Source organism: Varanus komodoensis, unplaced genomic scaffold (genome assembly GCF_004798865.1).
Source record: "Varanus komodoensis strain SLA01 unplaced genomic scaffold, ASM479886v1 scaffold14_1, whole genome shotgun sequence".
In the NCBI taxonomy this organism is placed as follows: domain Eukaryota; kingdom Metazoa; phylum Chordata; class Lepidosauria; order Squamata; family Varanidae; genus Varanus; species Varanus komodoensis.
Window position 1 is genome coordinate 305,628 of NW_025335438.1, and position 21,514 is coordinate 327,141.

The window sequence follows — 21,514 nt, forward strand, 5'->3', positions numbered from 1 at the left end:
AATTTCATATGTGCAGTTCCTAGAACTGCACAAAAGCTTGCTAGCTACATTCTTTTTAATGTTAAGTCTTTCATTAGAGTTTTTTTCCCACTAGTTACCACTAGTCTGCTATTCTGAGAGCACTCACTTCCCCAGGAGTGGTTTAAAAGTAAAAGACTGTGAGCACAGAGTATGAATTATTTTTAAGGAACCCAGTAGTATGCCCAGCTTAAAGCCAGAATATTTCCCTCTGTGTATAAGTGCATTTGTGTCTCTGAAAGAGAAAGAGAGAGAATTTAAAAGACAATGCTTTGCAGGAGTGGAAGGGGGAGAGGGGGATACTGCTACTTCAGCTATCCTTTGTTTGGAGATGAACTGTTTTATTCATAGTGACATGTTTGAGCCTTCAGCCTCTTACCGTAAGTTGTAGACATGCAGCCTTCCAAGACCTTGTCTGTGGAGTGCCAGAAGTGCCCAAGCCCTTAAATCTCACCCTTGCAAGCGCTGGGAAGACCCTTGCCCTCTCCACAAGAATAACTGGCCTAGCACAGAACATGGACAAACAGCGCTCCCCAAATGAAACCCCTTGATTTTGGCAAATATGTTGCATTAAATTTAAGACATTCAAGCAAACAATAATGCTGGATACATTACTGGGTAATTTAGTAAGCCATTTTGACATGAAGGCCGCAACACTGAATGATGTACCCAGGTCCAGATTTAGCAACACCATCTAACCAAGCAGTGCTCCATCATTAGACTGGAAACAGTAATCTGATTAGTAAATATGCATGCATCCCAGGCACAGAGTGGTTTTCTTTCAGGTGTGACATAATAAATTAACAGTATTTTCCATGATTATAAGCACTATAACTTTGGGACCCAGCACTGTCTGGATTAGATTTCCTTCTATCCTGAACTAGGCGACTTCAGCAGCAAGTCACCTTGATTTTTTAATTCAGAGTGTGCCAGTGCATGCACTTGTACAAGTATCTAGAGAGAACATTCAGTAACACAATATGGATGGCCCAATGGTCTTGTTTGGTATAATGTTTGTCTGTGTTCCCATTCATTGTGTAGCACCTGCAAGTAATTTAGAAGACAGGAATGCACTTTGAACAAACCATATTCTTACACATATTAGTTTCAATAATTTATTCAAGTAGCAGAAGAAAACATAACCCAAAATAAGGCTGATTTGATTAGCAATAGATAACATAATTATAGGCTTCTCACACAATATAGTGTGATGGATTATCTAACAACATTTGTTTTAGCTGTTTAATCAATTTATCTAAGCATTCATCAGGGAAAGATCTATTGGACACAGGAATTCAGCCTATCATTAGAAATATATCTTCCACCTAGTAGTAACATTCAGTCACAGTGATCTTGTGGTATATACAAATTCAATGTTAAGTCAAACGCAATACTGGACAGAATATTCTGATTTGCAAATATTTACACTGTTTGGTGTATTATGCAAATAAATTTATCCTTGTTTATCTCCGGAAAGTCTCAGACCCACTGAAGGTTTCAGGTACCTGCAAAGTCCACCTCTTCCAATGTTCTGTCATGGCCGATGCAGTTCTCCTTGGAAGCTTGTGCATATATGTGATTTACATTTATACTTGCCTTTCTTTAATTGAATTCAAGGTGCTAGTCATTAGGTTTCCAGCTAGTCACCTGTTCATACCAGTACTTTTTTTTTTTTTTTTTTGCTTCTGCAAGCTAGAATTCCCTGCAATTTGTATATAGCAGCTAACAATCAAAAATACTCTGCCAGTTTCCCTCCCACCTACCCAAGTGTTCCATTGTTGGCTTCCATAGCCAATAACTACAAATAGATCTATAAAGGAACTAGAAAATAGAATAATAAAAGACAGCCCATTTCTCTGTCCCTAGATTATTTGTTTCTAAAGCAGGGAATAAACAAACAGCTTAGTTGTTATGATAGCAAAACTGAGACTTAATTTGGAAAACGCACTGCCCAGAAAGACAATTCAGGAGGAAGAGATTTTGATAATGAAATTCTGATTTGGATGTGTGGCATCATAAGTTTTATCATACAATTATTGCTGTATGGATTTTTGTTACTGCCCTATATGTAAAGCACCTATGAAATGCATTATAATAGTAAATTATTTAACTTGAATTTGAAATAATGTAAGAGCATATATTTCAAAAAGCTACTTTGTAAAGCAAAACACAGTGAAACTTTACTACAAAATATTGTTCTTTAGTGTAGAGCCATCTGTATTTGAAAATTACAATATACTTCTGAAAATAATATGACAACAGTTGAATCACAACTGTGATCACATTGTGTGAGCAGAGATTGGACACTTTCCACTCGTAGAAGGCACCAGGCTCTAGCAGAGGCTACTACTGGAGAAAGAGTGAAGAGGCACTCTTCACTTATTTCTCCTGTCCCCTTAAGTCCTCTATGATGTACGTCATTAAAGAGTCCCTTCCAGAGACTCTATGATGTACGTTGTTAAAGAGTCCCTCAGCCTTCCAGAGCAGCTTTTCTAGATGCCCAAGGCTACAAAGAAAAGGAGGAAGTATAAAGTTAATGCACATGCCACCAGTCCAGTAAATGGTACTGAAATTTGAGAGTGTACCTCCTACCTAAAGTAAACTTTTCTGAGACCAATGTTTCTTCCGTTCATGGTACAGAAAACAATTGCAAAACCTCCCACCTCTACTTCACTCACTTGGTGAGTAGTGGAGAAGAGAGTCTTTGCTGCTGAGTGGAAAGCCCACAACTACTTCCCTTGGAGGAGGGAGTGCAGCCCTCACACGAACAAAATGTGCTCACCCTGTCCTAGGGCTGAAAGGAGAACAAGAGAGAAATAGCATTAGCTATGTCCAGCAGCCAGAAACGAAGTTAAAGAACTTCTTTCTCGATTCTTAACTTGTAACAAAAAGAAAAGGGGCATTTTTGCCTTTATATCAGGTGTGGCAACCTTTTTGGGCCTCCCAGGCAAAGTGGGGTTAACTGAGGTAAAAGGGTACAGCTTCCAGATGGGGCTGCCCCCCACCTTTTTTACTTTTTCCCATGGAGAAAAGGACTTGGCCAGCGCCAAGGAATTCAAGGGTGTTTATGAAACTGGTTCAGTGGGGAAATCTTTCCGTTATCTCTGATCTGGGTTATGCAGGGCAATCCTCTTGTCTTTAATCACAAATAAGAGGTAACATCTGTGTTCCTTTTCTCTTCCAGAAGCCCCTGGTAGCCACCAAGTCAACTGACAGGTCATGGAGAAAGGAGCATCCTCAGAGCGTGTCCAACCCTCTGTGGGGACTTCCTTGGGCTGGAGGTTCCCTGCTGCTGCACATTAAGAGAAGACAGTTTCCCTCATTTTTTTTCTTGGGAGGAGTATCTCTTTTGGAGACAAAAGATTAATGTTTGTATTATTACTCAGGGAATCCCTACTTTCAGTAAGCCTTTGGATTCCTGGGCTCTTGATAATCACAGATGTGATCAAGTTGATTGGAATAAATATTTCACTATTAGATTCCATGAGGTTGCTAATTGTAAAATCCAGCCGTGATTTGCAAAGCCTGAAGCTGGACCAAATAAGAACATGTGAAGACTTGTGCTGGAATAGATCAAGGTCCATCACATCCTATTCTATTCACACAGTGGCCGGCTGTCCATGGGAATCCACAAACTGGACATGTCTGCATCAGCACCTTCTCATCCATGCTGCACAATAGCTGATGTGCATAGACATACTGCTTCTGATACTGGAGGTAGCATATAGCCATCCAGAGCTATAGCCATTAATAGCTCCATGAATTTGTCTAATCCTCTTTGAAAGCTCTCTAAATCTTGTAGAAGTGAATCCTATAGTTCAACTATGTGCTGTGTGAAAAAGTATTTCCTTTTCCCTCTCCTGGCCAATCAGCTTCATGTGTTGAGCCTGAGTTCTAGTATTATGAAAGAGTGAGAAAATTGTCTCCTTATCTACTTCCTCATATGTACCATGCATAATTTTGTTTATCTCTGTCATGTATCTTCTTACTCTCCTTTTCTCTATAATGCAGGTGTTATAGTTCACTTTTTCCATTACAATGGTTGGTCAGTAGGTTCTTGCAGAGATCTATGTCTTTAAATCTGTCTGGTTTCCATGCTCAAAATATTTTGAAGGCATTCATTCCCAATTTCCCAGAGCTATATTTGGTGCACCTAGGGATTCCTGGTGCTACCCTTAATCTGGAAGCTGCATTAACTCAGGTTGTTTGGCATGTTTCACTGCTGCCTCTTGCTTATTACCAATTTCCTTTATTCCAGTTGATGACAGATTCCTGCAAGCCCACTTGGAAGAAATAATGCAGAAAGATGTTTCAGTGGAGTTGTTTCCCTGTTACTGGGAGACAACTAAATTTGTTGTTAATCAGAGGCCAATATATATAGATTTTCAAGACCCCTTTAGAGTGTACAAAATATAGGTGAATGATCATTACCTGGCCCAAATTTAAAAATATACTATATCTTGATTATAGAGCAAGTTGCTAAATATCTCAAAGCACTCATCTGGATTAGATGCTCTATAATTGTTACATGCCTGTAGTACATATTCAGGAAAATGAATGTCAGTTCCTATGGAAGGTAATAAATAGAGGGGAAATGGGCTAGGGCTAACCCTTACTCCAATATTAAGAATGCAGTCAACATACTCAAAATCCATATACCACTATGGATACCATCACCTACACTGAATTTCTAAAATCCAAGGTTCTTTAGGGCACAATCCAACGCCCTCTGATTTGGATGTATGTAAACATGTCTAGATTAAGTTCTGGAGAGGAAAGGGGGCTGGGCCCAAATTTCTACCCTTCCTGCCCTGGTGCACCTCTTTTCTACCTCTTCAGGGCCCAGTTGCAGTTTATTCTGTGCTGTCTACAAATGGAGAGAAGGGAGAGCAGGGGCTTGGCCTTCGATTTCTCAGCTCTAAGATCCCAGGACCTCCAAGCTGTTGCTTGAAACAATCTTATGGTCCCACAAATAATGCCAAGAGGCCATAGGACTGCATGCTTACCATCTTCATTGTGTTGAGTGCAACCATTTTTTGAGTGCAACCAAATTTAAATCAGCAGAGTGGCAGGTATATAGATACCTTGGGACTATCAAAGGAGTGGCTTAGGCTAGGAGGAATTTTCCAAAAAAATGAGGAAAGAAGACAGTAGTATCTTGGGTAGGTGAGGCTAATTTGAATCCATAGGAATATGCACATCTGAATTAATGTGTTTTCTGGTGAAATCAAAGAGGGTCTCCTTAGCTCTTGCTCTTAGCTTTTCTTGGGGTAAAATTTCAAGGAAAGCGTTAACATTTGAAACTAATCCCTTTACCTGTCTTAATTATATTTTCCAGACCTGGCATAACTGTTTAACATTGAAACCTACCTTTGGCCTTTGCAGGAAAATGTATTCCTAGAAAGAAGGGTGTATTTGACAGATATTGTGGTGGCTGCTTCTTTTACCATTTCTGCCACTTCAGTTGCTTCTACTCATCTTATCTTTCAAGACCCATTAGATTGGACTCACTGATATAAAGACCAGAATGGAATGAAAAAGGAAAGGTCAGATAAATGCCTTTAATATCAACACTCTGGCATAAGAAAACCTTGATCATACATAACACCAGGTAGTTCTGTTCCCCCCCCCCCCCGCCCCGCCCAGCATAGTTCCCTGCACTGGGGATTGCTATAATCAGGTATTACCTGCCCCCCGATTTGTTTTTTTAAAGGATTATCTTTTCCCTACATTGGCATTAGCAGCAATATTCAAGCATAACACTCCACTTCAGATCAAACTTTATTGTCATTCTCATTTAATGTACCACAGACATATGTGTGTGTTTGGGCAGGGTGTATAAGAAACGCTAGCGGAAAGGTCTGGATAATCCCTTTGTGTTGCTTTTTATTGATATCTAGCACTCACCTGTTCTATGTTTTGAATTTCTGAAATCCTTTTCCTATTCCTGGCTTGGCAAAGGGTACTGGGACAGAAATTTCTGCTATGGTAGCAAGACACTAGGAGCAGTCAGTATGCACCATACCTTTCTCGTGCTGCAGTGTAAGACCTAAGATGTGTTGACTGCTCTTTCCTGTGCCGGCCACTAGTGGATCCCAAGAGACGTAAGAGGTGTAGGACTGCCTGGTCCAGCCTTCTCATGCAATGCTTATTCAGGTTCTGCTGTGCCAGCAAAGAACAAAAGCACTGAATAACTGGCCGTGGCTAAAAGCTTTCGTTTGTCCTTGGGCACTGGAAACCTCTGCCATGTTGGTAGAACAGCCTTCAAACAGCAGAAACTTTTTAAGTGTGACCATTGTGGTTGTGCACATACGATACAAATTGTTGATTGAATGTAACCATAGGCTGTTTTCATAGTGGTCCCTTCTATTAGTCAAGGATATTGAAGACTGATTGCTCTACTTTAAGGGAAATCCAATGGCATCCAGGATTGTTTATCTTCCATAATGCAATATTCCTTAAGTTACTGGTAGCCACCCAATAGCACTGTATAGCATTTGGTAACTTAAAACCTTGTTCAGTTGCTAACTGTAATGATCAGTTCTGTTTATCCACGCAAAGCTGTCAGGTGTTTTTTGGTCAAACATGGAGTGGGGGCACTGGTGGAATGTTAACAGGCAGGATATGTATACAAATGTATGTGTAACAGATATAGAGGGCATTATGCCTCTTTAAAATTACAGCGTTCATAACCGAGCAATTTGAGGATTTGAGCATATGTGGGTTAGTTGAGACATATCACAGAATATAAAGATTTTGATACAAGCTGTTGCCCAGCACAATGCTTCTGTTTGTAAATACACATACAGCAAATCCTGAAATCTAGTCAACATTGAAATGCAGACAGGATGGCGCTCCAAGTGGTAGGTTAGCAGTTCAAGGTGGTATGATAATTTGGGCTGAGAGAGAATGAGTGGCCCAGGTTCCCTGGGGAGCTCCCTGGTTGAACTGTGATGTAACCTTATATGTGCATGGTCAATCTTCTGCACTCTCGTTACTGAGTGCAACATTAATAGTATTCAGCCTTTTCAACATCTCCCCTGTCCCCATTGAACTCCACCTTTTAGCATAGCATTCACCAAGCTTTTCTTGATCTCTAAATGATTCGTCTTTCTTTCTGTCCTCCTATCTACAAGATCCAGTGTGGAGTAGGGATAGAATTGTCATATTGGAAATGGAGAGACACAGGTTCAATCTGAACTCGGGCATAAAACTCACTGGATGTCCTTTGTCAGTCACACCACCAGTATTAGATGCACACTCACACTCTATGTTCTTCTCTTACATTTTCTGAGAAAAAAATAGTAGAGGCAGTGGTACAGTTATGGGCCACATTTAGATTGCATTTAAAGGCCAGTTGTGGGTCCAGACAGATCTATGACCAATGAACCCCCCCAGATTTGTGCTTTAATCTGTTGGTTAGTTGATCCATAATCATTGCATTCAAAATGTCATGTAAATATTTCATAAAATTCCATAATGTAATTAATATTATGCTTCCTTCTCTTTCTTTCATTGCTTTATGAGGAACCTGTGTGTTTCACTTAGGACTGGAGTTGGATCTAGCTAAGTACTAGATTTTATATTTTCAAAAAAGGGGATTGGTAAATATTTGTGTTTCTGTTTCCAGAGCTGTGAATTATGGGATCTGAAGTCAACACATCTGGAAAGCACCAAGTGGGGGAAGGCTATAATAGAGTCTTGTCTTAAATCTGGAATCTCCTCTTATGCCCTTTCTTCAAAATCTGACTAAATGTAAATTTGGCAAGTTCAATATCAAGCTTGTTTTGTTTTGTTGGTTTGCTTCTCTCTCGGTCCACTGTGGCAACCCTAAAATACTGCTCACTCTTTTGTGATGTTTTTGTTGGTCCTAATAAAGGCGTTGCCTGACGGGATTTTCACAGTTTTCTTATGGACTGACATGGCTTCATAGACCTTTCTTTTTAAAGCAAGTACACAGAAGGCTATGGGCAATTCTTGTGAAGAAAAGCCAGAAATTAATTCTCTATAATTTTTATGTGCTGTTTATATGCTATTAATACAGTACTTTATTACTGCCCAGGGGGAAGTACTTGTTCTGTCTTGGGGATTTATTTAAGATGCTTTGGAATGTATTTAAGATATTCTTGAAGGCACGGAGGTTAGGGTATTATAACCTTGCCTCTTTACACACTGCTGGAAAGTGGAAACCCTGGACCAAATATACCTCCAGGGAAACTCCAGTGAAAATTGAACAATCTGAAGGAAGGGATAGCTGTTCCCTGAGAGCTTTCCAATGGTGACAGCCAGATGACTGTTATTGGAGAGTGCTATTAGAGATAGCTGGGAAACCTAATAGCAAGAAAACCTGTTGTGAATGGGAATAAACAGCCAATATAGTAAAAGACAGTGAGTTTGAGAATATCTTTGCTATGAACAATTGCGCAGCTGTGGCCTCAAGGGAGAGAGCTTACTGTGAAATAACTGAAAGGTCACATCATACTGATGTAGCATCTCCAAGTATTACTGATGCTTTGCTGAATCCCCAGTCTACCAGAAAGAAAATACGAACATTGTGCCATTTGTTTATTGACTGGAGTAAGGAAAGCAGAGGGAGGAGGATGCTTTCATTTAATAATCTGCATAATAAAATATTCATAGCATGAAATCACATCCCCCCCCCCAAAAAAAAAGACCTGTTCTCTTCTGCACCAGAGCAGAGAACTAGGTCTCATGGACTTAATCACACACAGAAAAATCTCACTTCAGCATTAGGACAAATCTCTTGATGATAACCGTGGTTGGACAACAGACACAATAACCTAAAAGGGTGACGGGTTCCCCCTCGCTAGAAGCCTTTGAGCAGAGGCCATTGTGGCATGCTCTGGAGTTCGTGCATCAAGCAGTGGGTTGGAGTAGATGCCTTGCAAAGCCCACTTTCGTTCCGTGATTATGATACTTTTGTGTGTTCATCGCTGGTTTGTGCTAGAACGCTGTTACTGACAGCAAACGGAAGTCCCTAGATGTGTTTTATTTCCAGTGCTGCACTGGGATGTTGATTTCAAAGGGGTAGGAGGTGGGCAGACTAGCTTCATATCCCCAAGTGCCACATGACTTCCAGGGACACAAGTGCCTTGCCTACCTGCATTTGTCCAGGCTGCAGCTGGAGGTGATTACATGGACAGGATGACCCTGCAGTAGGCTAGAGAATGGCTATGTTCACACAATACACTAAACAAAACCAGGTGGTTGCCATGCAACATGATATCTCGCTGCTCATGAACAGTTTCCATGCACCTCCATCTTCCCTCCAAATGACAGCATTTATCCTATCGGCCCTTACAGATGCGACTCAATCCCAGCATCCCCCACCCTTGCCTGCCCCACCTGCCTCTCCTCCACTGGCTAGCAAGCTCCCCTGGGCATGGCCTCAGAAAGTCACGGCGTCCCCCTCCCACCGCCATTCTGCAGAGCCACCACCTGCTCATTAGAGTAGCACGATTGCTCTGCAGGAGCACCAGAGCAGCGCCACCTACGGCTGCCATACACTGTGCCCTTGCACAAGCACACTTCCCCCTGCCCCCTGGCTGCACGTGTGCCTGATGCTTATGTGCTGGATTTGCATACGCTGTCAGGGATGCCTCCTTCCTGCAGCCCAGCACATGGGATGGAGGGAACGCACACCACCAGGTACACTTTACCAAGGATGCCCCTCTGGGCATCTACCTGCGATCCTCCTGACTGGCTGTTGGGGGGGGGGTGAATGGGTCTCGTGGAGAGGCCCCTGGACTGTCAGGGACAGGGTGGGAGTGGGGCAGAGGCCGGAAGGCAGAGCCAGGGACATGGGCTCCTGGTGACAGGGCCCCATGCGCTGCCTTGCACGCCTCTCCAGGACAGGGCAGTGACCAGGTAGGAACGCCATGCCCAGCTGCACATGGGGATGCTGCTGCCAGACGTGCCCTCGGTCCTCCTTCCTGGCACATGCTCCCTGATGCCCGGTTGCTGCATCTCGCCACCATCACGCCTGCTGCTGTGCTCACCCCATCACCTGACTGCCTTGCCTGCCTCATCACCAGAGAGGCCAAGCCATCTCTCAAGACGGCACATTGGCAATAGGACTGATGCGTTTTCAGGAAAAATAGTACATGATGGCCCTGTGAGACACGTCTCTGTGTGTTTGTGTATGTGTGTCTGTTGATATTGCATGCTCTTATTAAGTGATGTACTCAATCTGAGAGGCTCAGTGGGTAGCATGACTGTCAAGTTCTGTCTCAGCACATTAAAAAACATAGATCACATTTCAAAAAGGTAGCAAGCACAATGTGTCCTGTTCAGTCTTCTAGAGTGAATCTCCATGCTATCCTGTGTAAGAATGGTTTTTAAAGATGATAACAGGTGGCCCTTGTAAAAGTAGACTGGTAGCAGTTAAACTTTGATTAGTAGGGACATAGTGTGTTGGATTGAATATACAGCTTCCAAAATCTGTGCTATTCATGTCTAGTAAAATCAAGATTGCTTTCGATGAGAGTTCTGTTTTCTCTTTACAAGAGGATTGCTCAGTCATGCAAAATACAAGATAAGAATAAATTGCTTCTCTGAGTATGTGTTGCTAATTTGGAGAGTTCCTACACCTTGGGGATTAGAGCAGGCAAACTTTTTAGGGGCTTTGACTTCCAGACAAGCTTAAGTGCTTGCATTGCTCCCAGGAGGTGTGCTAAGGTAGTGCAAAATTGAATTCTTCCGTTGTTCGATCAATTTATCAGTGAAAATTAATTGTTAAGCTGCTTTTTTAAAAGCCTTCCATCCCCTGACAGACACAATTAGCAGCTAATATAATTAATGTTGACTCTACAAAAACTGAACAAATATTCATTACTTCAAACTGTAAAAAAATTCATACCTTGTCAAAGGGGATGTATGACATGCAATTTTTCAGTGGAAGTAGCTTACTCGATATTGGAAATCTCACTTTCATAGCAGATGGTAATCCTTTTAACAATGCCGGTGGTTTTGTTGGAAATAATTCCTTAATCCTCATATTTAATCCATTAATTAATCTGCCGAGAGGAGTCCGATATTTGCCCCACATCCTATCCTAATGGCATTGCTGGCACCCCTTCATCGGTTTATCCCTTTCCACCAAAGTATAGAACGTATGTCTGTGCGGAGGGACTTGTATTTCTTTGGCGGGCCCTGGCATGCCGCATATCCTAGCAATGCCACCGCCCTGGATGGATGCTTCCTGGGGCTCTCGCAGCGCTGCACAGATCTCTTGGCTCCCATCAGGCTTAAATTGCCTTTGCAGTTCTTCTGTTGCTTGGATGGTCTCTCTCCTATTTATGTGAACTTCCCGATGCATTTTTATGAGGACGAGAGCCATTTATATTGGGGCTAGAAGTTATATCTAAGGGGATGGGAGCAAAAACTAGTTAGTTTAAGCTTTGTATGTGGAACATAATTCCCATAGTTTCTATTCAATTTGTTGTGATCATGGCAGGGGCAATTTCATATGAACTGTGAAGAGTATTCCATAATTCTGGGGCATTCTTTTCTGTAGTAGCAAACAATCATCTATGACATGTGAAACAGGCAAGGAGGACATGCATATCTTCACAGGGACAGCTGGCAGCAGTTGTCCTGGGAAAGCAGAGCTAAGAAAGACATTCTGAGCTCTTTTCCAGCCAGAACCACCTTTCCCAACTCACCACCCTCTATGTATGGTGGACTACAATCCCACCATCTTGGGCAACATAGCCTGCTGGCTGTGGGTGGTGGGAATTATGGTATGACACATACATAGACTACTGGGTAGGGGAAGAATGAGTCAGAGGAACAAAGCCAGGGGGAGTTTTCACCTCCTCCTTCCCGCAAAAAATACCACAGAAACTGGAAGGCCAATCTGGCCCCACCTGTCAGGCAGAGAGTGAGCTGGGTGAGTACTCAGGGAGCTTTCTACTCTCCTCCTTGCCAGAAAGAGTCCTGCTGTAATTGCCCTTTGCCCTGGGCTTGCAGCAAAGAACAGAGAACAAGAATGCTCAGTCCTTTGCCATTACCCAGAGGTAGAGAGTTCAGCCTGCAGTTGGCTTCTGTCAAGAGGTGAAGAGCTTAGGCACAAACCAACCACATTCTATCAGTGATATCCATTCCTTCTCACTGTTGCAAGGATTCTGGCAGTTTTGAGACACCTGTATGAGACCCCAATCAGAACACCAAGGGACAAGGGATTTGCCATATATTGCAAAGTACTTATACACCTGTAAGTGTATTGTATAATCTGAATTCAGTCTTTCAGTGATAAAAGGAGACCTTCCCACCATCACCCCTCTATCAATTCCTAGACACAAACTCGTCATTTTAGCATCATGATAATTCCTAGTGTGCTGGATTATTTCAATCTTCTGTCTCTGACTAACACTTTCCTCCCTGTGATCTTACATAAAAGGAAGCAATTCCTGAAGTAAAGCAAGCCTTTGTGAGATGGGGAAAATATTTTTATCTAACACAAAGACATGAAAGGCATGGGGGCCATAGCTCCGTGGGAGAGCACATGCAGAATCTTCCCGGTTCACTCTGTGGCACCTCCCATTACAAAGGAAACCAGTGGTCCTGGATGGAAGGGGCCTCTGCCTGAGATCCTAGCAAGCTACAGGCTGCTGCTGACAAGACTGAGCTAGTTGGTCAAACAGTTTGCCCTGGCATAAGGCCACTTCCTGTGTCCTTATTACTACACCGAACTCAGTAAGCCAAGATGGCTTGTTTGAGCGATTTTAGTCAATCACTGAACCTGACCATGTTTTAACCATTAGGTGAACTGTTGGTCGTATTTTCCTACTAGATAGCGAAGACAACCTGAACACACTTCAACACCTCATCAGAATTCCAGGAAAGCATTAGTGGGGGAATTTTATAATTACTTCTTGCATATGCATTAAATATGGCTCATGTTCCATGCTTCAAAACTCTGCTTGAACTAAAGTGAACCAGGGTTCCATGTTGGCAAAAGGCTGCCACGGTAGCTTTGCATTTGTGAGTGTGTACAGAGATGTGTGTGTCAACAAGGAGCCATTGGATTCACTTTACTTGGGAGGGGTTGATGAAGGATGGTGAAATTGGGGGACTTACTCTAAGTGAAGTATGCTGGTGTTGTTGGAATAGTTACCTGCATCTGGGGTGGCTGGTGATGGATGGAGTTGGTGGGACCAGCTTCTGTCTTTTGCACTTGCATGGCACGCTACTTGCACACTGCAATGCAATGATGCACACGTGCAACCTCTATGCACAGTTTTCTTGGGTGTATGCACATTTTTACCTAACCACTGTATGCCAGACAAAAGCCTTTCACTCGATACTTGTCCTGTAATGATCTTTTTACAGGTATTAATCTGACAGTCCACTAGCAAGTGACACCTGATACAATCACACCTCACCTCATTATATCACTAGATAATTATTCCATGTTTGTTTGCATTTTTGTAAATAAAGTTAGACTCGCTGAGGCTATGCTTTGGAATGGTCAAATCTTCTGAAAGATAAAGGAATGAACCATTATATTAAACAATGAAAACTACACTGTGTTTAACCTTAACATGTGGCCAATTTGATATTACTTAACTTATTTTCACCAACTAACCTACATGAGATCACTTGTTTATTTTTATCCTAGTTAATGAAATTATACCACTGGAATACTTTGAGTGCTCAGAAACATTATATAAATATTATTATTATTCTCCATACTGAATATTAGTTCAATTTCTCTGAAAAGCGAAGTTTCTTCTACAAAACAAATATAAGCACATATAGACATATTTCTACTGTACACTCTGCTCAAGCTCAAAGCCTTTCAGTTTCAGTGCAATTTAACAAACAGTTTCCACACTGGGGGCTAGGAGAGGCAACAATACAGAAGACATGCAAAACACCTCTCTGGGGACCCCTGTGAAGAATACGATAGTCAACTCTGCCTGAAGTCATATTTGGATATTTCCTCTCCCTTGTATTTTTCACAATACCAAATCATTAAAATCTCCAAGTCTGCTTTCAGTAATCTTTTGGAGATTGAGCCTGATTCCTGGCAGACCTTAGTCCCATTGTGAAAGGGCGGTAATCCTAGGTCAGAACTGCACCAGTGCACACTTCAAGAACATTTTTGCATTTCTATCCAAAATGGTAGAACAGTTCAGATCCCACCATCATACTGTAGCTAAAACGCTGGGGTTGTGGGGATAAAAAGGGGCTGAAGAAATGTTGCATCTGACACTTTGAGCGCCTAGGTGGGAAGGGGCACAGATCTGAACATAATTCCTTGGAGTAAGGGAGGGGCACTGGGGTACAAAAGTGAACACAAGTCCAGGACTACCTTGTTACACAAACTGGGCCTGTTAGAGGGAACAGGTCTCTTGAAAGGGAAAGAGAATCCTCTCTTCTAAGTATTCTCTCCCCACCCATTAATTCCAATATGTTCATGCTGTAATAGAAGACAGCTAATTGGAAAGATATGGTACCCAAGAAGCATCAGGGGATCAGGGCTTATTCAAGGCTGACTGAATGTATGTGATTGGCTGAAAATCACCTTACAATTGCTGGAAACCACTAGCAGAAAGCTTTGATAGTTCCCCAAGCAGAGGGGCTCAAAGGTGAAGCTCTAGAATGTAAGTATCTTTTCTGTAGGCTGTGCAAAGACAAGCAAAAGAAAACCAGTTGAATTAATGGCTTAGTCTGGGTCATGACATTAATCTTTAATAGATTAATTTAATGCAATTTAATCTTTACACACATTTTTATTTCCTTGGAGTAGCTGGAGCCTTGGAAGTATCCCCCACTGATCTGAGGCTATCTAGAACTCAGCACACAACACAACTTTGAATCTAACTGGATGCCAACCTACAATTGTTTGAACTGTGTCTCCAGCTAAAGAAGACCAGTGCTGATTAACTTCCATGTTGGGGTAAGTACCTTTGAAGGGTGGTGCCCAAGTATCTTTTGCAAACAGTATATGGATGAAGAAACTACAATTATGTATTGTTTCAAATCTGGGTTTAATGGCGGGGGCGGGTGCAATTTGCCTTGGATTCCTTGGTTAGAAACAAAAGCCAGATTATAAATATGTGCTTACAAGAAAGAAAATTAAAGAGCTTCCCAAGAGAGATCCATTAGGCTTATTCAAACAGTATCTTTAGATGATTGATTATAATAATTCTATACTCATTTACCTGGAAGTAAGCTTTAACTGAACTCACTGGAGTTTATTTATGAGTAAACATGCATAAGATTACAGTGTAAAATGTTTCTCATTTGCTAGACTTTGTGTGGTTTGAAGTTTGTTCATTTTTTAGTGTGTTCCTGTTTTAAATATCGCAGTTTTAAAAAGAGTTTTTCTGCTCTGGAATGATTCTGCTATGATCTAATGGTGATTTATTTGTTTTATTTTAATTCCTTTGGAAGGACAGTATTGCAGAAATAAATATGCATTATATTGACTTCCTGATCTGTAGGTGGGAAGGACTCCCACTGAAATATTAAAGCACAAGATGCATTTCTTCTCCCTCTCACTGCGATTACTCTAGCAGTGCTTACCTGCAGCTGACTCATGGTATTATTGTACCTTCCAAATTTCTGAGGATCTCTTACCAGAAAGTATAAATACTGAAACAGTTTTTCCATTTAAATATATAACCTCAGGAGAACAGCTGTGGAGCAACACAGGCAGTGTGCTCCCTGTGGCTCAGAATCATTGCCCGAAGAAGAGAACAGTTGTTTTCTGAATAATACCCGAGTAACAGCAGAGACTGTGGTCTTTGCCTTGATGGATGCTCAGTTCAGATACCAATCCAAACTGGGATCACAGGATAAAGCCCCCAACCTGCAGTGTCAGACTCCTGGTGGAAGTCAGAACACAGCCCTTTATACAGCTGCTAACCCGTCTGAGCCTTTCAGCTCCAGTACTCCTTGGGAGAAAGGTCACAATCTAACTGAAGGTAAGCACTTCTTGGTTTTATTGATTTCCATGTACTGAAGAGAGTGAAGTATCTGCTTCGTTGCAAATATGGAAGTGTTTTGTTGTGTCTGGTTCACGTACAGTAAAAGCAGGTATACTGAGAGCCCGGATGTGTGTTACGTCTAGCTCTGTGACCTCTCCAGCACCAGAGCATTTTCCGAAGCAGCAGCATGGTCAACCCATTCCCCTTTTGCTCACTCCAGTCCCCACCCCGACTACACAGTTCTGTCTTTGAGATAATAAATAGAGGTTTCCATAGCTTTTACCTCTTGAAGAGTGAAGTATGCAGGGGAGGTATTTTTGGAGGGCAGAGGGCCTGGGGGGGGGAGTGAACCCCCTCCTTGTTCTCATAACTGTTGTGCCCATAAAAAGAATGTACTGGAGGCATAATGTATCATTCTCCCGCCCTTCTTTCAATGTTAATGTGTTCAGGATCAAGCTTTTAGTATTTCATTGGCTAAAATGTTAATGAGATACTGCCTAAATGGGCACAGGTCTTCATTAATGCCTAGATATTAAAATCAGTTCCTTATGATAAAATTGGACAATATCCTGGAAGTACATATGACTTTTAATATATTTTTGTCCAGTAGGTAATTGTTAATATGTATATTGCTGTCTTTTGGGTATTTCTTTTCACAAGTCAGCTGCAAGAGTATTTTCTAATAGCATAGATGTCTACAGTGATTACTTAGTCAGACTTGTTTTTTACTGGGATGGAAACTTTATCATGAAAAAAATCAAACATAAATTTTTAGATGATACCATTTTATTATATCTAGGAACATTGAGCTTTGAATATCTCATTGGCCACAGTCATGAGAAAATTCTCTTTTTGTTGAAGAATCTTTTGATCAAGTGGCCTATTGCATATCTCAGTAATGAGAACAAAGACATGTTTCAAAATCTGTTTCATCAATGATAAAACAGGTTAGTTTTATCAATAGCCTGCAAAAGAATGTGTCAACTGGTCTTAAAAACCAGCCCTAGCTTGCTATCTATCCATCTATCAGCTCTCTGTTCCCAGTGTCCTGCCTATATTTCTTAATGTTATAGCACATGTTGATTTGACCAAGAAACTGAACAAGGATAGGTTTCCTTCAGGGCTATGGGCAAGAATTTTCTGGAGTCACTCTTCCGTTTCACCATTGCAACCTACTTGTGTGGGGCAACAGGAGAACAAAACTGGGGATAAGAGGAAGGAGCAATAGATGCCAGTAAAACCTGTTCTCTGTCTCTCTGCCTGTCAAGTAAACAGTGGTAGTGATATTGAGAAAAAATAATAAGGAACAATAGCAGCTGGTGATAATGGCAATGAGAAGATAGAGTCACTGAGGGCAGGAGTCCCTTGAGGGTGTCTTGCCCATGAACCCTACAAATCTTATATAGAATCTCTGTATATAAGAAACTAGTTTAGATGCAGTGTTCAGTTGGGGAGAAAAGCAGGCCTAACCCTGCACCATGTTCCACCCATGGATCTTTACCATTGTTCTCATGGAAGGGGGAACCTTGCTATCATCCTTCTCGTCAGGCCTTTTCCTAAGTTTAAAACATTACATAGAGGAGAATCAGTATCAGTTTCTTGAGGCAAATTAAATTCATTGTATGCAAGAATGCTTACTGCAGCCTTGCTTATCATATGGGGCAATGAGTCCCCAGGTAATGTATGGTTGAGGCAAGTACTTTGTGAACTGGGTTAACAACATTTTCAATTTTGCGGGTAGGATGTGTTTGCAGGGGTGTAGAACAGGAGATGTAGAACAGAATTTTCGTTTCTGGAAATACTCTGTTCAGTACTCACACTTTTTCCAAAGAAAAAATTACATGTGACCAAGAAGCACAACACTACCAGCACTAATGTCATGGAGACAACAACAGCTGTATAGAAAAATCTGAATGCTGTTTCTATGTAGCGAAATGAAGATGTAGTCATTGCCAACATGTAACTAAATTTCACCATCTTCAAAGCCGTCAAGGCAAGTGGATTTTCTATCAGGTGACCCTTTCCACGTGGTAACTCACATGCACCGTGACTTTGTGATGGGTTCAACATACATTCTGACTGCAAGTCAACCCAAGTCAAGCCAGCTTCTAAACTTGTGTTGTCCCTAATTCTGGATGCATGACGAACCATTCACAATGCTGAAGTATGCACGACTTGCTACTGAAAATTTTTAGGAAGCAAGGGGAAAGCATTTTACAATGGAAAAATGGTTACGTGGGTCTTCTGTCCTTGGTGCATCATCAACAACATTAGATACTGGGGTGAGAGAAACAACAAATATAAATACAGCTCTTGGCTTCCATCATGCAAAAACTGGTTTTAGAACCAAGGACTAATGCAGCGAATCATTTAGACTTAGTTCACTGGGTGTGCTCCTGCTCATGTTTGTGAGACTGGCCATAAGGGACTTAACTTTGTAGGCATAATAGTCCCTCAAGTTGACTGAAGGAACCACTTTCATTCCATCCCCAAAATCACAGCTCCTCATTGCACTTTCTAACTGCTTTTGGCGCCTATAAAAATGAGAGAACTTGTTGAAGATGAGTGTGATAGGAAGGACCACCACCAAGATGCCAGCTAGGATGCATGCAGAAGCTGTCAGTCTGCCTGCAGTGGTCAGTGGGACCACATCCCCATAGCCAACTGTGGTCATGCTAACAGTAGCCCACCACCAACAAGCAGGGATGGTCTCTAGGGCCCTGTTCTCTTCTTTTTCAATTGTGTAAGCCACTACAGAGAATATAGAGATGCCAACAGATAAATAAAGCAGGAGAAGCCCTACCTCCCTGTAACTGTACTTGAGGGTGGCTCCAAGAGATCTAAGGCCTGTTGAGTGTCGAGCAAGTTTTAAGATGCGGAATATCCTCATCAGTCTCAGGACTTGGGCTACTCTACCCAAATTAGCTAAAGTTGGGCTACTTTCTACCACCAAGTTAACAATTAAAGTGATATAAAATGGAAGGATAGACATGAGGTCAATTAGATTGAGTGCATGCTTAAAAAATTTCAGGAGGTCTGGAGCCACTGCAAACCTTGCCACCAGTTCAAAGGTAAACCAAGCAATGCCAAAATGTTCCACAATTTCAAAACGAGGATCTTCCTCTGAATTCCCACTGCTGTTAATAATCTGAAAGTCTGAGAGGCTATTGAGGCACATGGTTACTATAGATCCAAGAACAACCATTATGGAAAGGATGCTGAATATTCTGCTCAAGACAGAATAACCAGGATTGTCTAATGCTAACCATAATTGCCGCCTGACTTTCCCAAAGGGTTGCTGGTCAAACTTAGCAGCATCATTGTAGAAGGCCAAGATCTCATCAAAAGATGAGGTAGTGCTTTCCTGGTCACTACGATCTTCCCATTTTTCCTGGTCTGGTTCCATTTTTCTCCCATGGTAGCTGTAACTGCAGCAAGAATCAATAAAGAATTCATTGATTCCCCAGTATTCGATCTCCTGGCTGAAGGAAAAAACACAGAGCTCACCCATCACATGCAGCTTTCCAGTGTTATAAAAATGCAGCACATAAGGGAAAAGTTCAGGGTTCCTGTCAAAGTAGAACTCATTTTTAGTGTCATCATAATCATCACAAAGCTCTAAAATTGACTCCTTTGAATTGCAGCGCAATAATTTACCCAGTCTTGTTTCTGGGAATCTCAAGAGTGTGTTGGATCTCATCTTTTTCTTAAAGCCTCCGACATTGATGCTGATCTCGTTGTCTTCAAAATCAGCCTCTGATAAATCCTTCAGACTGAGCCCCGTCATAGTGAATGTCTTCCAGATCTATACGGGGCAGTGAGAGAGGACCTATGGAATTGAAGGAGGCAATCAGGGTTAGCTAGAATAGGGAGGAATTCTTCATTCTTTCCTTCCTCCTGTCTTTTGTGTAGTATTTGGATCAAATGCATTCACACACATAATACACACTTTCAGGTTGTGACACTACCTGTTTCTTTCTAGGAGATGCAGTACACAGGTGAGGCAAACATTAATTTCCACACACAGCTACATATTAGCACCTTGTATTTCTTGACTGCTTCCTCCTTTCTTTCCCTGCACATCCTTTGTCAAGGCTGTAATTGACACAATACCCTATATAGCTTCTGACTGTCAGAGAGTCCATCCTTATACAAGAGTGGAGCTAATGCAAAGAGGACATGGATTTCCATGGTTGTATGGGCAGCCAAAATAGCCCCCCCCGCCCCCCCGCGCCCCTTGCAGGTGATGTAAAACCAACCGTGGCTTCCCCTCAAGTCTGTAGCACTGGTGACTGGGGCAAAGGCAAGTCTTTGTGCTTCTTTTTCTTTACGGCTCAGATACAAAGTAAGTGCATTTCCACCACAACAAAAGAACTAGGGAAGCGAGTGGTTTCCAATAACCCACCCTCCAGCCTCAACAGAAAGAGTAACCCCACCATTTAAACACTCATTTCCCCGCATCATTACCTCAAGAGCTGTTGTTGCTGCTGCGACTCGTTCGGGAGCATGAAACTTCCCCACGCGCCTCGCCAGCATCACTGGGGTGGGGTCCTTCCTGCAGGCTGCGAAAATGCCTCGGCTCCGGGGGCTGGCTGCCGGCTAACCTTTGCACGCCGGAGAGCGAGAAGCAGCCCTGGCTCGCGAAGAAGGTGAGTGGGTGCAGCTTTACCTCTTGGACCGACCGGCTGCCCTGGAGAGAGGTGGGCTGCGGCGACCCGAGGCGAAGCCGCCGTGTCGTGGTGCTGAACGGACAGCTCCTCTCCAGCCGCGCCTCCCCTGCTCAGCTCGAAGAGGCAGCTGTTGCTGCTGCTGCAGCAGTCATGGCGACCACCCGGCAGCCCCCCACACATTCCAGCCAAGCCCTGATTGAGGATCGAGCACTCCCCACCCCCGCCCACCCTACACACAGACGCACACTCTCCAGGTGGCTGCCGCCTGCTTTTTCTCCGGTCTTCCTGAGGTGGGATCAACGTGTGATGCCCACACTGCCAGCCCTCTCTTTGAGGAGGGAGGTTTTAAAAGTGTGCCGGTTTGCAGGAGATCAGACTGGCTCCGCGCCTGGGACCAAAGGGCAATGCACGGAATTCCCACCCGCCCCTTTATTTCCCCCCACCTCCATATTAATGATGAATGCAGCACTGAATTAATTAATTAATTAAAATACATTCTTATACAATACATTCGTATACAGTAACCCCTTCCTCGTTTCTCCCCAATCTGCCCACACCTTTTCCCTTTAAAGGTCGCAATTCAGAAGACAACCTTTGCCGGGGGGAAGAGATGATGACTGCTATTGACATCGCAGAAACTTACACGATGATTGATCTCTGCACAGAGGGAAAATGGGTATGTTCTGTCAAGCTAAAAAGAAGCTTCATTGCCTGCAGGCAGGCACTAATGATTCAGAGAAACATGACCCTTCTCTCTGTGTGTGTGGTTTGTCTCAGGACATAGAAGTCGGTCAGTACATGCGCTGTGTGCCTCAACACATGCCCAAGGGGACTCCCCCTTCTCCACCCACATGCAGCTCTTCCACA

General features: G+C 42.6%; 1 protein-coding gene across 1 annotated transcript; it reads right to left on the minus strand.

Annotated features, from left to right (window-relative positions):
- Positions 1-18,079: 18,079 nt before the first annotated feature.
- Positions 18,080-19,764, minus strand: KCNS2 (potassium voltage-gated channel modifier subfamily S member 2). The gene has a single exon (XM_044424297.1). The coding sequence runs from the start codon at positions 19,762-19,764 to the stop codon at positions 18,331-18,333; it is 1,434 nt and encodes a 477-aa protein (XP_044280232.1). The 3' UTR covers positions 18,080-18,330.
- Between the last annotated feature and the right edge of the window lie 1,750 nt (positions 19,765-21,514).

Excerpts from the sequence above, each read along its gene's own strand:
- KCNS2 (XM_044424297.1), bottom strand. The coding sequence starts at position 19,764 with ATGACGGGGCTCAGTCTGAAGGATTTATCAGAGGCTGATTTTGAAGAC.